Genomic DNA, 18852 nt, shown 5'->3' on the forward strand with positions numbered 1-18852 from the left:
TAATAAGTTGTGTTTTCATTTTCATTTAGTTTACAATATTTTATAATTTCTCTTGAGATTTCTCTTTTGACCCATGCATTTTGTAGAAGTTTTTTTAATCTTCACATTTTTGGGATATTCCAGTGATCTATTATTGATTTCTAGTTTAATTCCATTGTGATCTGAGAGAAGACATTTTCTGACTTCTGTTCTTTTGAATTTGTTAAGATGTGTTTTATGGCCCAGAATCTGGTCTGTCTTGGTGAATGTTCCATGTGAGCTTGTGAAGAATATGTTTTCTCCTGTCACTGGACAAAGTAGTCTACAGAAGTCAATTATATCCAGTTGTCAATGATATTAATGAATTCGACTTCAACTATAATAATGGATTCATCTATTTCTCCTTGCAGTTCTACCAGTTTTTGCTTCATGTATTTTGATATTCAGATAATTCTCCTTTGTCTGAAGTCTGCTCTGTCTGAAATTAATATAGCTACTCTTTCTTTTGATTAGTGTTAGCATGGTACATCTTTCTCCATTTATTTTTAATCTATGTGTTTCTTTATATTTAAAGTGCGTTTCTGGTAGGTAACATAGTTCAGTCTTGTTTTTTTATTTACTCTGACAGTCTCTTTTGACTGGTACATCTATATCAATGGGATCCAAAGTACTGATATAGTTGAATTAATATCTACCATATTTGTTATTGTTTTCTATATGTCGCTCTTGTTCTTTGTCCATATTTTTGTCTTCTACTCTTTTTTCTTCTTTTTGTTATTTTAATTAAGACTTTTATGATTCTAGGATGCCTGGGTGGCTCAGTGGTTGAGCCTTCAGCTCTGTGATCCTGGGGTCCTGAGATTGAGTCCCACATCATGCTCCCCACAGGGAGCCTGTTCCTCCCTCTGCCTATGTCTCTGCCCCTCTCTGTGTGTCTCTCATGAATAAATTTATAAAATCTTTTTAAAAACATAATTTTATGATTCCATTTTCTTTTTTTTATTCCATTTTCTTTCTTAGCATATCTATTTTACTTCTTTTTTACTTTTTTTTTAAATCAGATTTCTAATATATATTTATAGCTAACCCAAGTCCACTCTCACACAACACTAGAATGCTTCAAAGGTAGTGTAAATACTTTATAATAACAAAATAATCCTAATTCCTTTCATTCCTTGTATTATTTACTGTCATTCATTTCACTTATGTATAAACATATATAATATATACATAAGCATATATAAATCAAACACATTGTTGATATGTTTTGAAAAAACTGTTACCTGTTAGAGTAAGAAAAGTAAAAGCTTTTATTTTACCTTCATTTACTCTTTCTTCAGTTGCTCTTCCTTTCTTGATATAAATCTGAATTTCTGGCCAATATTTTCCTTCTCTCTGTTAATATTTCTTGTAAGGCAAGTCTGCTGGCAACAAATACATTCAATTTTTGTTTATCTGCGAAAGCCTTTATTTCTCCTTCACTTTTGAAGAGTAATTTCAAAGGTTACAGAATAAGTTAGTTATTTCTCTCAACACTTTTTGTTTCTGACTCTGCTCTTACTTTGCTCTTACTTATTCTGCTATTCCCATATGCATATGTTACACATTTTATAGTTGTCCCACAGTTTTGGATATTCTGTTCTGAGTTATTGTTTTAGAGGGTTTTTTTCCCCCAGTGTTTTCTGTTTGCTTTTCATTTCTGTAAGTTTCTACTGAGAATTCATTAAGTTCAAAGATTCTTTCCTCAGTCATGTCCAATCTATTAATAAGCCCATCAAAGGCATTCTTCCTTTCTGTACAGTGTATTTTATCTCTAGCATTCCTTTTTGCTTCTTTCTTTGAATTTTTATCCCTCTGCTTACATCCCCTGGCTGTTCTTGCATGTTGTCTACTTTATCCATTAGGGTCTTTAGCATATTCGTCATAGTTGTTTTTGAATTCCCAGTCTGATAATTCTAATATCCTTGCCATGCATGGTTCTGCTGCTTGTCCTGTCTCTTCAAATGATATTTTTTGCCTTTTGGTATGCCTTGCATTTTTTTCTTGAGAGCCAGAAATTATGCATTGGGTTAAAGGAACTATTGTAAATAGGACTTTAATAATGTGGCAGTGAGGTGTGTGGGAGGTGGCAAATATTTCATAGTCCAACGATTAAGGCCTCCATCTTTAGTGAGCCGGTGCCTCTGGACTGGAAACTTAACAAGCATTTCTCAGTTTTTCTCTCCCCTTCAGTGGGACAGGCTGGTGAGAGTGGGCTGGAATTGGGGAATTCCCTCCACCATGTTCGTTAGGCTCCGATAATACCCCATCAGATTAGGCTGTGGTTAACTAGTTTCCCCTGAGGGCAGGCCTTGTTAAGAAAAACCAGTACTGGGATCCCTGGGTGGCGCAGCCGTTTGGCGCCTGCCTTTGGCCCAGGGCGCGATCCTGGAGACCCTGGATCGGATCCCACGTCGGGCTCCCGGTGCATGGAGCCTGCTTCTCCCTCTGCCTGTGTCTCTGCCTCTCTCTCTGTGACTATCATAAAGAAAAAAGAAAAACCAGTACCGGCAGCTCCGGTGGCGCAGCGGTTTAGCGCTGCCTGCAGCCTGGAGTGTGATCCTGGGGTCCTGGGATCAAGTCCCGCATCTGGCTCCCTGCATGGAGCCTGCTTCTCCCTCTGCCTGTCTGTCTCTTTCTCTGTCTCTATGACAACTGGGTCCCCCTAGAGTTTTTAACTCAGACTTGCCCACTCTGAGCCTCCAGCAATTCATCATTTACAGTGCTGGTTTTCCTGCCCCAACACTGATTCACATGGAGGTTTCTTTTCATAAGTTCCTAACCTGGTAACTTGTGGTTCTCTGTAATTGCCTGTCAGTCTCTCCAGTTTGGGGGGCAGCAGTGTGTTCTATGACCTCACTTCTCCTATGGACTTGAGATTTGTTAATTTTTCAGTTTGTTCAGCTTTTCACTTGTTAGGACAGAGTGGCAATTTCCAAATTCCCTGTGTGCAGAACTAGAAATAGGAAGCAGCACAGATCTTTTTTTAAATGCAAAACACAGAGAAAAGGGTAAAAGTCATAGGAGGCTGAAAGAGAAAGCAGAGAATGTGTAGAAATATTATTTGAAAAGCAAATGGCTAAGAATTCTCTCAAACTGACAAGAAACATCACGAAGGTCAATGAACCACAAACCAGGATACATTCAAAGAAAACTAAGCCTAGTATGTTATAGTAACCTTCTGAAAACTAAATACAAAGAGAAAATCTGAAAAAGCAGCAGCTATAAGACTGATAGTTTACTTACCAACAGGAAACAAGAATGACATCTTTAAAATGCTGAAAGAAGGGGCAACTGGCTGGCCAGTTGGTGAAGCACACAACTCTTGAGCTCTGGGTTGTGATCACATTGGGTGTGAATCCTACTTAAAAAATAAATAGGGTGGCTCAGCAGTTTAGTGCCGCCTTCGGCCCAGGGTGTGATCCTGGAGACCTGGGATCGAGTCCCACGTCGGGCTGTCTGCATGGAGCCTGTTTCTGCCTCTCTCTCTCTCTCTCTGTCTCTCATGAATGAATAAATAAAATATTTTAAAAATATAATAAATAAATAAATAAATAAATAAATAAATAAATAATAAATTGCTAAAAGAAAAGAACTGCTACTAGAATTCTATACCCAGCAAAAATACCTTTTACAATGAAGGTGAATTAAGACATATTTTGACAATCCTCACCATGACCTACCAAAAACTCAGAATTCATTATCAGTAGACTCATCCTAAATGAAAAACCATAAGATATTATTCATGCAACAGAAAATGATCCTACGTGGTACCAATAAAATGAAAAAGTTAAGATGGAAGGACATATTCCTATTGCCAATACAAAGGGGCACCTGGCTCAGTGGGTAGAACATGTGACTCTTGATCCCAGGGTTGTGGGTTCAAGCCCCCCATTGAGTGTGGAGCACTCAACAAAACAAAACAAAAAACTTTATTTAGAAAAGCAGCACAAGAAGAAACAAAATCTCAGTAGTTCTAGATCTATTAAAGAAATTGAACTTGTAATTTCAAACTACGCCACAAAGAAACCCCAATGCCCATACGGCTTCATCAGTGAATCTACCAAATATTTAAGAAAAAAATAATGGCATTCTTGTACACTCTTTCAAAGTTCTTCCATATATTCCACAGTCTTGCCCAGCAACATCCTGACACCAAAAATTGACCCAATTCAGAAAGGATAATGACAGGCCAATCTCTTGGATGTGAAAACTCTTAAACTAAATATTAGCAATCTGAGTCCACCAACATGTGAAATAATCCAAATATCCTTCACCAGTAAAATGATGAATAAGGTGTGATGTATTCCACTTTAGAAATTACACAGTAATGAGCTGGCTGATTCTCACAAACAATATTGAACAAAAACCATACACAAGATAATACTACAGTACAGACTCTGTTTATATAAAGTCCAAAAGCAGATAAAGTAAATCACTGGTATTATAATCAAATCTATCAAGAAGGATGAGGGGGTAAAGATTAAAGGGGCTTTGGAGGTTCTGGTAATGTTCTACTTCATGATTTGGATGCTGGCTCCATGTATATCTTCATTTTATGACAATTAGCCACGCTGTACATGTTTTGTATGTTCTACTTCAATAAAACTACTGTTGAGGGATCCCTGGATGGCACAGCGGTTTGGCGCCTGCCTTTGGCCCAGGGCGTGATCCTGGAGACCCGGGATCGAATCCCACATCGGGCTCCCGGTGCATGGAGCCTGCTTCTCCCTCCGCCTGTGTCTCTGCCTCTCTCTCTCTCTCTGTGACTATCATAAAAAAAAAAAAAAACAAAAAAAAAAAAACCTACTGTTGAAAAAAAACCATTCTGTCTCAATCTTGATGGCAGCATTAATTGTCTATTGTGGCCAGTCTGAACCTGACCAGTCTAAAAATAGAACTGCCATCCACATATAGGATAATACTCATCTTTGTGTTCATATGTAAGGGATACACAGCTACTTTGTCCTTCATATCCTTAAAGTAGAGTTAAGAAGAAGGAAAGTAGAGGAAATATAAATTCTGTTTCCACTTGAAACCATTTCATCTGTAACAAAATCCAAAAAAGTCGTGATAACTACTAGCTGAGAAATTCACTTATTTTAAATACCAAATCTGTAGAGCTAAACAAAAATTCTTGTCTACCAAAGCAAGCAAGATCAGTTTCTATGTATACAGTTCAACATTTCTCACAAATTTTCATGTTGTTTGGGTATCATTACAGGATAGAATTGTGCCTTAATTTATCCCTGAATGAAACTAATTTATCAATGACTTGTTTAAAAGCATCTTATAGGCAAGATGAGAAGAGCAGAAGATAACAGGGTAGATAATAAAAGTGTTTGTATTTGTCAGTAAGTTTTCACTGAAAGAAATATTTGTAAAGTCCTACATTTACATAATAACTTTGCTTTTTTAATGTATTCTCTTTAGCTCCTTACCACATTAACAGTAACTATTTTGATATCACCATGTCAAACAAGATCCTGTTTTCTGCTGCCTAAATGAAGATTAAAATGTTACCTTAAGAGTAAAATATTACATTAAAATGTAATATAAGACTTAAAAACCATCCACTAGAAACAAAAATGATAGCTACATTTTTATGTTACCTTTTCAATTCTAAAAACCAAAAAGTTCATGCAGAAGTGGGAGGTAGTGGGGATTTCCAGGGTGAGATGCACACTATCCATATAAAAGTTTTCAAATAAACCTATGATTCCTGCATTTGCATAATGTACTGTGTTTTCCCTTAGTACAAGTAAGTACAATTCATTGTCTGCTGATTACTTTTTAAAATCAGAAACATTTAACTTTACTAAATATTAAAATATCTTTTGCTTAAAATATAATTTTACATTTATTATGTGTAACCAATATTTAATTGTACATGTGCTGGTAAATGTGAGGTTTCTTAAATCATAAGTTCTGTAAATGATGAATAACCTCTTAACTGTAATGCATGCATCCTTCACTGAAGAGATAAAAACAGTATTTGGAATAACTTCCATGTTCCTGGTATAATAATGCTGTTTTTATAGGAAAGATGACATCCTCAAGCCCATTTTAATGGATTTCATTAAATAGTATTCTACATTAATATTTATAAAATGTTTGAATTATGTGAGTGACAGTTCTGTAAATATAGAAATAGAGTATTCAAAGAGTAGTGGTTTTTTTTTTAATTAAGCGTTCTCTCTCTCTCTCTCTCTCTCTCTCTCTTTTTTGCTAGTAGATTTAATGTGTTAACATGGGCATTCTATTGTTCAAGTGCTTCCAAAACTAGCACACTCACCTCTGGGGCTTTCCAAGCAGAAGTTTAAGTCCTTTAATCTTTTTTGAGAAAAGTAGGGGGTAATGTTGGAAATGTGCCAGGAGCAAGCCTTGGTATTTCTCATGAAGTGCCACAGTGAAAGTACCCTCTCCACAAGTCAGTTCCTTGTAGTAAAATCCTAATCTCATCTGGCTTTCACATCGTTACTTTTTCTAGAAAGCCTGTCACCACATTCCAGACACCAATAGTCCAGGTAACTAAGTAAAGTTGTTAATTTCTCCTTTCACTTCTGCAACTCACCTGATTTTTAAAATCTGATGCTTAGTGAGACAGTATAATACTCCGGAGCCAGAAAGGCAAGGTTTGAATCCCAGTTCTCCCACTATTGGCAAGTGACCCTAAAGCAAGTTATTAACCACTCTGTGCCATCTGTAAAATGAGACTAATAATATTCCTTAAAAGGCTCTTGCAAGGATGGCATAAATTTGCATGCTTAAGTATGCTATTATTGTCTTTCTAGAAACTTCTTTCACATATATAAAGAAAATCATGTTTATGATTGTTTACAAATATGGGATGATATTACTCTGTAACTTGCTTCTTTTACTTAGTATACAATAGACATCTTTCCAAAACCACTTAATTTTCTTAAACAGCTGCATTATATTCTATACTACCAGATACTAGAATTTTTTCTAACCATTCCTCTATTAACACATTTTTCAGGGCACCTAGGTGGCTTATCAGTTAAGCATCTGCCTTCAGCTCAGGTCATGATTCAGGGTCTAGGGATTGAGCCTCATGTCGGCTCCTTGCCCAGAGGGGAGTCTGCTTCTCCCTCTGCCTCTCCCCCTGCTCATGCTCTCTTTCTCTCAAACAAATAAAATCTTTAAAAAAAAAACCCACATTTTTCTTCTTTTGTGGTTTTACAAAAATGCTAAGGTAAATAAACACTTGTATGTCTCTATGTATTGCTATATTAGAGTCCAAGACATGGAATTGCTGTTTTAAAGGATATTTGCACTTTTAATTTTTTTTTATATCAACATTACCAGAGTGCTTTCCAAAAGCACAAAGGTAACTGGGCAGGCTGCACAGTAGGGCTTGTTTACAAAGCCAAACAAGCAGTATGACTATAATGGCACAAAGCTGGAGGAGGGGGGGATGGAAGTATGCTGCTGTAGGTCCTTACACTATACATGAATGGGAGAACCATATCCTGAAGGTGGACTGTGATAAGTTACAGATGCATATTATAAACCCAGAGCTAAAAACAAACAAACAAACCAGGTATATAAATTAAGCTAACAGTGGAGAGAAAATGGAATCCTAAAAAATACTCAATCCAAAAGAAGATGAAAATATTGGAACAAACGGAAAACAAATAACAAGATAGTAGACAAATAACAAGATAGTAGATACGAAATTTCAACCATCTCTATAATCACATTAAATGTGAATGGTCTGACAATTCCAGCCGAAAGGTAGAGACTGTCAAAATGGATAAAATGAAAAAACAAGATCCAATTATATGCTGTCACTTTAAATAGATATAAATTTAAATTGAGGGTCCAGGACCCAGGGATGTGCCAGAGGGGGAGAGTCTGCACTCCCGAGGCTCTGGCCACAGCTTCCTTTACCTGGCGCCTTTTCTCACGTGGCCTTTGCCTACCTGACGCACCTCCCAAAACCACTGAAGAAACAGGGCAGCTGCTTTACCTTTCTTCTCCCTCCAATTGCCATCTCCATCTTCTTCCTCACCCTACCAGCCCTTCTGTGATCCCAGGATGTGTCCTCCCCTTCCTAAATCTGACTCCTTCTGAGGAGTTTGTTTTGAACCTTTGAACACACCAATCAGCATCACACACCCTCAGCCCAAGGCTACCACATGGGACCAGGGTCCTAGGGGCTCGGAGGTGGGGTGGCACAGGCCTCAGTGGGGTCCAGCGTCCACCCTTTGGCCACTTCGTGGAGAGCGCACAGTAGGGAGGGAGTGGGGTATATTGGGTTCCTCCAGGCTGGCCTGTCTCTCACAACTTCTGCCTTGGAATCCTTGGTAGTCTGTCAGTGGGAGATCCTTGTCACCATTCTCTTTCCTTCTCCAGCCCTGAAGAGCCCTGCAAGTCTCAGGCATCTCCAGCCAATGTGGCCAGGCTGGTATACAGATGGGCGATGACTGCAAGGAACTCCATTGCATGGAACAGGTGTCCAGCCTGATGGCCCGATGCCAAGTGACACCTGGGGGAGGAGATGACTCCGTCAGGTGTTGGCAAGAATGGGCCAACAGCAGTGTTTGTACACTTGGAACCCAGCATCATTGGTGAAGTTTGCACCAGCACCTATGCCCAGCTCTTGCATCCCAGGCAAGGAAGATATTACCAATAACTATGGCGCTAGGCACTACACCATTGGCAAGGAGATCACTGATCTCACCTTGGACCAAATTCATGGACAAGGGCACAGATTATCAGGGCTTCTTGATTGTCCACAACTTTGGTAGAGGTACTGGTTCCGAGTTCAACTCCCTGCTGATGGAACGTCTCTGTCAATTATGGCAAGAAGTCCAAGCTAAAGTTCACTATTTACCCAGCCCCCAGCTTCCCACAGCTGTAGTTGGGCCCTACAACTCCATCCTCACCACCCACAGCACCTGGAGCACTCAGTTGTGCCTTCATGGTAGAAACAAGCCCATCTATGACATCTATTGTGGAAACCTCGATTTAGAACGCCCAACCTACCCTAACCTAAATAGGTTGATAAGTCGAATTGTGTCTTCCATCACTGCTTCCCTCAGATTTGATAGAGTCCTGAATGTTGATTTGACAGAATTTTAGACCAATCCAGTATCCTTGTTCTGGCATTTACTTCTCTCTGGCCACTTATGCCCATTATCTCTTCTGAGAAAGCCAACCACGAACAGCTTACTGTAGCAGAAACCACCGATGCAGGCTGTGAGCCAGCCAACCAGATGGTGAAATGTGCCCCCTGCGGCAGTAAATACATGGCATGCTGCCTGTGGTGCTATGGCAACAGGAGTCTCAGAGATGGTCAACATTGGTCAACATTGCCATTGCCACCATCAAGACCAAGCGTGCCAATTTGTGGACTAGCGCCACACTGGCTTCAAAGTTGGCATTAATTACCAGCCTCCCACTTTGGTACCTGGTAGTGATCTGGCTACAGTACAGTGAGCTGTGTGCATGCTGAGCAACACCACAGCCATTGCAGAGGCCTGGGCCTGACTGGACCACAAGGCTGATGTGATGTACGGCAAGCACGCCTTTGTTCACTGGTGTGTGGATGAGGGCATGGCCGAAGAGATTTTTCTGGGGCCCATGAGGACATGGCTGCCCTTGCAAAGGATTATGAGGAGGTTGGAGCAAGTGGTGCTCAGAGAGAGGATGAGGGTCTGCTGCAGTGTTACACTCTGTTGTCTTGGGACTGTCCTATTTCCATTGTCCTGTGAAGCTGTCCATTGTGGTCCTAACTTGTCAAAAAAAGTGATGTTTCTTTTTTAATTATGATTATCAAGGGGATATTAAATAATTTCTTGATTACACATGATAATGGATGATACACAAGCTTTAATCCCATCTATAATTTTATCTGATGCCGTAATTCAATTTAGATACATCGCATAGCATGTGCCAACAATTGTATTCATAACCAAATAAACTCCATGACTTTGCTTGGGTGACCCTTTTAATGGTAAACTACAGGACCCAACACAACTACACCAAGGTTTGTGGACACAATGGCTTCTGGGCCCAAGCAGTTTGCAAGTAAATTTCAAATAGAGCCTGGCATCTCCAGAGGAAGCTAACTTCACACTGTTGGAGGAGTTTACCAAAATGACTTCAAGTGGACCAACTTTACACAGCACATTTTTTAAAAGACACATGTACTCAGTGTCATGATTCAACTATTATATTTAGCAATTAACAGCATGGGTGCAGAAAAGAATCTCCCTAAAGCTGTTTGTTGCAATGCTTTACACTTTCCATGGAACACTCAACCTGTTGTACAATTACTCACAAATACAGTCCTCGAGTTTGTGGCCCATACACATGAGTATTGTCTAAAACATGTCTTCTTTGTAGCAGGTTGGCCCTGCCACCACTGTTCTTGGCTGAATTCACAAACCTGTTATAATCTGTAGCCTCCCATCACCTCTCTGGCTATCCTCTCCTGCTAAGCTTTGCTTCCTGGCAGTAATGAAAACCCCTGCCACTTCCATAGCTGCTGCTGCTGCTGGAACCACCATAGCCACCTTGGTTTCGTGGTTTGGCAAAGTATTGGTCTCTACCGCCATAGAGGCCAGAGCTCCTACCTCCGTAATTTCCTCCTTTCAAGGGTCCAAAATTTGAAGACTGATTGTTGTAATTGCCAAAAGCATGCCTTCTGCCACTTCCAAAATTGCTTCCAAGATCACCAAATCCATTATGGCCATTCCCACTGCCACCATACCTGCCACCACCTCGACTGCCACCAAAGCCACCTCACCCACTGAAGTTCCCTCCATGACCAACGTTGTCATCTCCACCAAACCACTTCTATGGCCACCACCAAAGTTTCCAGAACCACTTCCACCTCTTCGGCTGGATGAAGCACTAGCCACCTATTGCTTAGATATGGCTTTCCTTACTTCACAGTTGTGCCATTCACAGTACGGGGTTTGTGAATGACAATCTTGTCTATAGAGTCATGGTCATCAAATGTTACAAAGCAAAGCCTCTCTTCTTGCCACCGCCTCAGTCATGATTTCAATCACTTCAAGTTTCCCTTACTGGTCAAAATAATCTCTTAGCTGGTGTTCTTCAGTGTCTTCTTTAATGCCACCAAAAAAAATCTTTTTACAGTTAGGTGGGCACCAGGGCTTTAAGAATCTTCTCTTGAGCCCACCTTCCTTTGGTTGCACAACTCTTCCACTCTCCTGTGTGGCCTTGCTCGTGTGGCTGCATCCACTTCCTCCACAGTGGCATACCTGACCAACAACCCAAAGCTTCTGGAGCACTTGGGGTTTGGATCTCTCATGACCACATGGTCTGTAAGCATTCCCCATTGCTCAGAATGGCTTCTCAGACTCTCATCCATTGTTTCAAAGCTAAACCTGCCATGAAGAGCTCCCACAGCTGTGCAGACTGTCCGGGAGACTCTGACTGAGGCATGATGTCAGTGGGAGAGGAGACTTTAAAAATGCTTACTCTCCAGCGTCTGTGGGCAAAAAGGCTGATGGCTTTTTGTTTTTTATGTTCCTATTCTAAATGAAAAAAAAAAAAAAAAGAATGAGACATCCCATGTAAATGCTATTCATAGAAAAGGCGAAATGGCTATATAATTAATATCAAAGTAGACTTCTGGGCCCAAAGTTTTATCGTAGATCAAGGAGGACATGTAATAATGATGAAAAGTCAATTCATCAAGAAGACATAATAACCGAGATGTTTATGCCTCTAATCTGAGCTTCAAAAACATGGTGGGGGGTGTGGGTAGAGATTGAAAACCGAAAGGAAAAAACAAACTCACAGTTATTGTTGTAAATTTCCAGTTTTCTCAGAACAAGTAGACAGAAGGATATTTCAAAAGATTCGATCTAACTGACGTGTATAACCCACTTCAGGGCAGCCCGGGTGGCTCAGAGGTTTAGCGCCTGCCTTCAGCCCAGGGCATGATTCTGGGGTCTTGGGATCGAGTCCCACGTCGGGCTCCCTGCATGGAGCCTGCCTCTCCCTCCGCCTGTGTCTCTGCCTCTCTTTCTCTCTCTCTCTCTCTCTCTCACACACACACACACACACATAAGTCAATCAATCAATCAATCTAAAAACAAAAACAAAAACACTTCACTCCAACGGCGGAAGATCATATGGAATATTCAGTAGGATACACCATGCCCTGGGCCAAAGGTAAAGCAAGTAGATAGTTCTGGCTCTCAAGAAACCTGAAACAGAACTTTCTGTTGACATCGGACAAGTATTTTCCCTCAAAAGTTATCTGTTCAAAGGAGCGGGTGTATGTGTGCGTCCAGCATCGGCCTAGAATGTGGGGGAAGATAGTCTCCTAAGCGAGGAATAGCAAGCGCACAGAGCAGCAGGTGCGATGCGCCGGGCAGGGGCGGCCTCTACATCAGGAGAGGGACGCGGGAGGCCGTTGGCCCGGAGGGGGCGGGGACCGGGACGGGGTGGCGGCCGGCGGCTGGGGGGTGGGGAGCAGGGACGGAGACGGGGTGGCGGCCCGGAGGGGGCAGGGACGGGGACGGGGTGGCGGCCGGCGGCCCGGAGGGGGCAGGGACGGGGACGGGGTGGCGGCCTGGAGGGGGTAGGGACCGGGACGGGGACGGGGACGGGGTGGCGGCCTGAAGGGGGCAGGGATCGGGACGGGGACGGGGACGGGGTGGCGGCCTGGAGGGGGCAGGGACCGGGACGGGGACGGGGACCGGGTGGCGGCCTGGAGGGGGCAGGGACCGGGACGGGGACGGGGACGGGGTGGCGGCCTGGAGGGGGCAGGGACCGGGACGGGGACGGGGTGGCTGGCGGCCGCAGGGGTCCCGGAGGAGAGGCGAGCCGGGAGCGCTGCGGGCCGGAAACGTTGGGGGGGGAGTGCAGGAAGCGTGCAGCGCGGGGTGTCGTGGTGCCCTTCGCCCAGTGGTCCCCGAAATCCCCAACGAAGATCCTCTTCTGGTTCATCCCCGGGAGGAGGGCGGGGGCGTCCACCCTTGCCGGGCGGGCCGGCTCCAGCAGCGCGCGGGCTCCGGGCGGCCCGGGACGGAGGGGGCCGCACAGCGGTCGGTGCCCGCGAGTGTGAGCCGTCGGGCCCCGGCGCCGCCCGAGAGCGGGGGGCGGGGAGCTGCGGGCTGTCGCGGAGTCACGCAGCCCGGGACCGAGGGCGCGCGCCCCACGCTCGGGCACCACCTGGCGGGCGCGGTGGGGTCGGGCCGGAGGGGGCGCTGCGCGGTGGGGCGGGGCCGGGGGCGGGGCCGGGGGCGGGGCCGAGGCGGGGGCGGGGCCGGGACCCCGAGGTCCCAGACGGCGGCGCAGCCGGGGCCGCAGAGGCCGCAGAGCGCGGCGCCCGCCCGCCCGCCCGCCCCCGCGCCATGGCCCCGCGCGCCCGGCGGCGCCGCCCGCTGCCCGCGCTGCTGACGCTCTGCGCGCTGCTCGTCCCGCTGCAGGTAAGCGCCCGCCCCCGCCCCGGCCCCCGCCCCGGCCCCCGCCCCCCGCCTCCTCGGGGGCTCGCGGAGGGACCCGCACGGAGGAGCGGAGGCGGGTCCGCGCCCCGGCCGGCGTCTAGAGCCCCTCGGGGGCCTGGGCCGCCGGCGCGAGGGCCGCGGCTCGTCCTTGGAAACACTGATGCCTCGGGACCGAGCACTGTTTGCAGGGGAGCAGCCAAGGCGCAGGGGTGCTGCGGGCGGGCGCGGGGCCCGCATCTCAGGCCGCCGGCCCCGGGGCTGGGGCGGGGCGGGGCGGGTGGGGATGGCAGCGTGCGCCGCGGGGCCCGGCCCATCCTCCCGGGCGGCCCTCCGGGGGCTCCCCGGGCCGGGATGCACCTGGGGCTCCCCGCGGGCCCCCGCCCCCGCCCCTGCCCGGGGAGCGCTGCGTGACCTCAGGGCGCCCGAAGACCGACGTCCTCTCGATCCTTGCTGCCGTCGGGTTTTCTCAGGGATTCCTGCACCCCAGCGACGCAGGCTGCTCTGGGTTTCCTGTGCTCGGGGGGAGCTGCAGGCCGCGGACCCGGACCGCGAGCGCCCCGAAGGCCTCGTGCGCTTGCAAGTTCCTCCGAGGGAAGAGTACGAGGAGGCGGCCTTCTCGGTCTGGGCAGTTTCAGATTTCCCTCGTGTGTCGCAGGCCGAGGCCGCTGTCCTGGGCTGCACAGAATGGCCCAGAAGCCCGGGGGAGACGGCGGAGCTGGTGCAGCTGTGGGGGGGGGGGGGGGACAGAAGTGTGGGGGCCGCGCAGCCCTTGACGAAAATAACAGGGATGAGCTGTAGGCTGGAGCAGGAGACCCCCTGAAGCTTCCCTCGAGTGTGGGTTTCTTAGCGTGGTTGAGGGAAAAGAAGGCGGAAGAACTTCACGGAATATTTCATTCTGAGCGCGCCGGGGTGTTGCTTAATGAGGCCTGGGCAGGTTGGACAGGGTGCCACGGCGCTGAGCTACAGGACGGGCTCCGGGGAGCGGTCAGGCCACCCGAGCAAAACCGACCCGCTCTGCAGTTCCAAGAAAGCATCTCACGCTGCTGTGGCCAAAACTATATGCGCCCGCGTATTCTTGGCACGCACTAGGTCCTAATACTAACAGCAAGTGCCACCAAAACAGGCTTATTTTTCAGAGAGCTTTCAGCGAGGGCTGTTTCCCCTCCCTTTCCCTTTTGGCCACTCCAGTTATATGCACTTTTGAATCATAACCTAAACAGGAAACAAATGATACTGTGATAGTTCTAATCAAAGGGCAGGTTGTTCGTGTCCAGTGGGAGCCCGTGGAAATCCTTTCATTCTGAAAGGTGGAGCCTGGTGCTGTAGCCACGGCAGGCTAACCCGCAGGTGATACCGTGGTAGCTGCAGGTGTCATTACTGCTTCTTTGGCCTACCTCTTCCCCTCATTCAAAACAACAACAACAACAATCGCATTGGTAGTGCATTGGTGTTACTCGGCCAAGGCTTGAAGCACTGCTTAGTGAGAGGCAGTGGGTATTGGCTTTTGTAAAATCGCTGGCCAAACCAGCTTCTAGAAAGTGCTTTATCTGCAAGTATTGTATTTTGCGTTTCATTTACATACTGGTGAATAGATTGAAATGTCCCTGGAAGGCTGTGAGTTTTGCCTTTTAAATCATTTCTGTGATTAGATCTCTGTCTGCCCCTATCTGTGAGGGAATTTGTTTTCAGACATAAGAAGAGTATTTGCCCACAGATAAAGAACATTTTATGTTTCTTATGTTGATAGTTCTGCTGTTTATTCCAAGTAAGAAAATATAGAAGCTCGCTGTTTTCGTTAAGGTAATTGATGAGATGTAGCCACGATTGTCTCCAGTTTTTCAAGACCTGAGGGCAGATTCATTGAGACCCAGGCCAATAAACATTTATGGTCTATGACACAGTGCTAGTGAGAACCAGGACGGAGGCGACTGTGTCTTCACAGGCCACAGTCTAGTTGGAGGACTAGATGGGTGAACCTGTAATAATAATAAAGCAGCATGTGATGACGGGAAGGGGGGCAGCTGGTGCAGAGGGAAGGAGGTAATGAATACAGCTAGAGCAATCAGGGTGGACTTCTGGAGGAAGCGGCTTTTTCTGAACTTTGCAGCAGGGGTAAGAAATCAAGGGTCAGAGAGGGACTGATTCCAAGAGGCTGTTGGGGAAAGAAAGCTTTCTAGTCAGAGGGTGGTGGAGTGGTTCAGACCTAAAGGCATCTTGGAAAAACAACCCCCCCCCCAAAAAAAAGGAAAGGAAAAACCAATCCACTTTTTAAAAATGACTTTACAGATGGTATAAAGCACTTAATTCAGGAAAACCCACAACAGACAGGACATTAAACATTTACAGTTTTTGAGATAATGCTTGTATGGCCCTTGCTGAGGGGATAAGGTAGACTGATCAGAGTCAGATAAGCCACAGGGCCCTGGAAAAGCCTACAGGGAGACCCCACAGAGGAAATCCCCTAGAGTGGAGCTCCAGGCTGTAGGATAGACACCTGCACGCTGTCTTCCTGGCCCCCTCCCATCCTAGAGAGAAGACCTGGCTATATGTTAATACCGTGTTCAGAGAACCACAGACATGTACATCCATGGCCCTATTGTCCATTCTGTTGATAACAAGTGTTTCCAATGCCTCCCTTGTTACTTCCTTTCTACTAATTCCCACCCCCCCCCCCAAAAAAAATGACAAATCTGGGATATAAACACATTCTCCGTGTTGATAAGGAAATATGAGCTTGCTTTTTCAGTTATCTACCAGAAATTTTTACACCAGGAAAACTGAAACAATAAAGGTGTATCTTTGAAGGTCAATAAATCAGTGTTTTATGAGGCCATGAAAAGGGGAGTTCCAGACCAGGGCCTCCTTTGCAGAGAGTGTTGTGTTAAAAAGGCGCCGTGTGAATTTTATCTGCCGTGTCAGTATTAAAATTTCCCTCATCATATTTTCCTATTTCTGAAGTACAGGGAAAATGGTATTACTGGTTTTCTCACACAGTGTGGCCAATGGTCTAGGAATGTTGTCTGGGCCATTTTGTGTCGTTTTGGGTTTTGTCTTGTTTTGCTGATATGGGTCCGCACCCTAATCGGCTCTACAGGTGATTCACTCTCAAGGGCACTTGCCCTCCTGGCCAGGTGGCCACCCTAGACAACCGGTGGCCTGTCTGCTTCTTCCTGCAGCCCACAAGGGAAGCACCCCCTACAGGACACACAGCAACCTGACCTCACCTTCCTGCATCCAGAGCTGGCCCGCAGGTGGCAGGTGCCCTCCAGGCACCGTTATGGTCTCCACCTGGTTGGTGGGAGGTCATTCACTTTCTCTCTCTGTTTCCCTGTGCTTGCAGAGAGTGGGCTTCCTGTAGGATCCACTGCTAGGAACTCACTTCATTCTTTCTGCCCCAAAACACCGAGCCTGAAGAAACCAAGACAGAGACTCAGCAAAACAAAAGACTTGGTCCGTCTAAAGTTCTTAGTGAGCTTTTGAGGTTGAGCCCCGAGTGGGCGGTGAGTGAGATTACGCACAACCCCATATCTCTGTCCTCATTCTGAGAGACGCTCTGTCTGTTTCCTGCCAGCGAGACCGACCTGCCCAAGTGCCCCTGGCCGGCTTCCCCTCTGTCTCCAAAGTCAAGGGCTGGCTGGTGCTGTTGCTGTTCTGCTGTTCTCACGGCAGCACCCCCATCAGCAGATTGAAGCACATTCTTTATGGATGTGTGCTGATAACCTGATACCTGCATTTGCTCTGTGGGCCCCCTCCTCTTTCAGCCTCTGATGTCTGGGGCTGCAGGACGGGGAACTCGATAGTGAGAAATAACCCTGAATCTCTGTTCATTTATTTCAACAAAGTGCACACCTACTCCAGCATGTGGGACACTCTGCAAGGAGCTGAGGAGACAGAGACCAGGGGCACAGCACTCCCCCCATCCCGCCCCCCACCCCCCTCTTCAAGAGGTGCCCAGTCTAGACCTCCTTGCCAAGGATTAGAGGAAGAGATCTATTTCCTGGGAGGATTTTCCAAGGGTGGTGGGCACCCAGGAAGAGGAATGCTTTAACCTCCCTGAAAGAATATTTCCTCCTTCCTTACTGTTCACTTGTGAGGTCTAAAGCATGGAAGGAGGGACAAGAGGCCAGCATTTGGGCTGGTGGTACAAAGGAGGGCTGGTGCCAGGACACGTAACAGTGCAGGGCCTCTAAAAAGTCCAGCGTTCCCGGATTCCCAAGGGCTTGTGGGGAGAGGGAGGCATAGCCAGCCCTCACGGGCCTTACATGCAAGCAGAATTAGTTTAGATTTTATCTTGCTGCATTGTGGGCTGGGGGAGGGGAGTCATGATCAGATTTGGACCCTGGGGGTGGGTCCAGGGGGCAGTAAGGAAGCCACTGCCCTGGTTTGGGGGAAGAGCTAGTGAAGGCTCGAATCAGGTCGGTGTAGTGGCAAGAGAAAGGAGAAGCCAAGTGCAGGAGTGATTTCAGAGCCAGCCGAGTTATGCTAGGTGCCCACAATGCAGGGGCAAAGGATGTGGTTGGACCTATTAACTAAAAAAAAAAAAAAAAAAAAAAAAAGATGTGATTGATGTCAGAGTAAAACAGCTGACCGTTTGAATTGTGTTTCTCAGAGTTCTTTAAGGAGATCTTTGTCTCTGGTTCAAGTTCAGGACTTTTTCCTGAATAAACGATAAAGGAGGATGAGGGCAGCCCCTGTGGTCCAGTGGTTTAGCGCCGCCTTCGGCCCAGGGTGTGATCCTGAAGATCCAGGATCGAGTCCCACCTCAGGCTACCTGCGTGGGGCCTGCTTCTCCCTCTGCCTGTGTCTCTGCCTCTTTCTCTGTGTGTATCTCTCATGAATAGATAGATTTAAAAATCTTAATAAAATAAAATAAATAAAGGAGGATGAGTCTTATGCCACGGAATCCCAGCTGCTTTGGATTATTTTACTGTGAGGCAGAGACAAAGTTCTTCACACCCCCAAAGAGGTAAACAAGCTAAGAGCCCCAAGGCACTGGGATCCACAGGAAATTTCTGTGCTCTGGAATTTAGAGCCATTTCCTGACCTAAAGGTGTCTTTGAATCAGAAGTTCAGGATGTAGGCAGAAAGTAAAACTCTAAAGAGAGATAAGCAGCCAGAGATCCCAGAGGGTCCATCATTGCAGCAGGTGTGACCTGACCCTCGGTCGCTGGCCACAAATATGTCCCCTGCCCCCAAATAGAAGCAGTGTTTACCTTGGAACATGGCTCAGCAAACCCTTTTCGCTGGCACAAAACACATTTTCCTGGTGGATTGCTAGTGCCTAGGAGGAGCGTTTCCCCTTCTCTCTGCCCAGCTCCCTTGTGCCTCCCCCACCCCCCCCCAAAAATCTAGCCCAGCAGGTGACACGGAGGCCCGT

The 18852-nt window shown here is 46.3% G+C and overlaps 1 protein-coding gene and 1 pseudogene across 5 annotated transcripts in view; both read left to right on the forward strand.

The window, feature by feature from the left end:
* The first annotated feature begins 6375 nt into the window (after positions 1–6375).
* On the forward strand, positions 6376–9819 carry LOC112919199 (tubulin alpha-1C chain pseudogene; annotated as a pseudogene).
* A 3525-nt stretch (positions 9820–13344) lies between these two features.
* Positions 13345–18852, forward strand: part of TNFRSF11A (TNF receptor superfamily member 11a) — a 59596-nt gene continuing 54088 nt past the window's right edge. For 4 of the 5 annotated variants that reach the window (XM_072758038.1, XM_072758039.1, XM_072758040.1 and 1 more), the window contains exon 1: positions 13351–13457. In XM_072758038.1, the coding sequence (XP_072614139.1) occupies positions 13383–13457 (75 nt within the window). In that variant the 5' untranslated portion in view covers positions 13351–13382. Of the gene's footprint in view, positions 13458–18852 lie in introns of all 5 variants that reach the window. The other variant, XM_072758041.1, reaches the window with a different exon arrangement.

Source organism: Vulpes vulpes, chromosome 5, assembly GCF_048418805.1.
Source record: "Vulpes vulpes isolate BD-2025 chromosome 5, VulVul3, whole genome shotgun sequence".
NCBI classification, from domain to species: Eukaryota; Metazoa; Chordata; class Mammalia; order Carnivora; family Canidae; genus Vulpes; species Vulpes vulpes.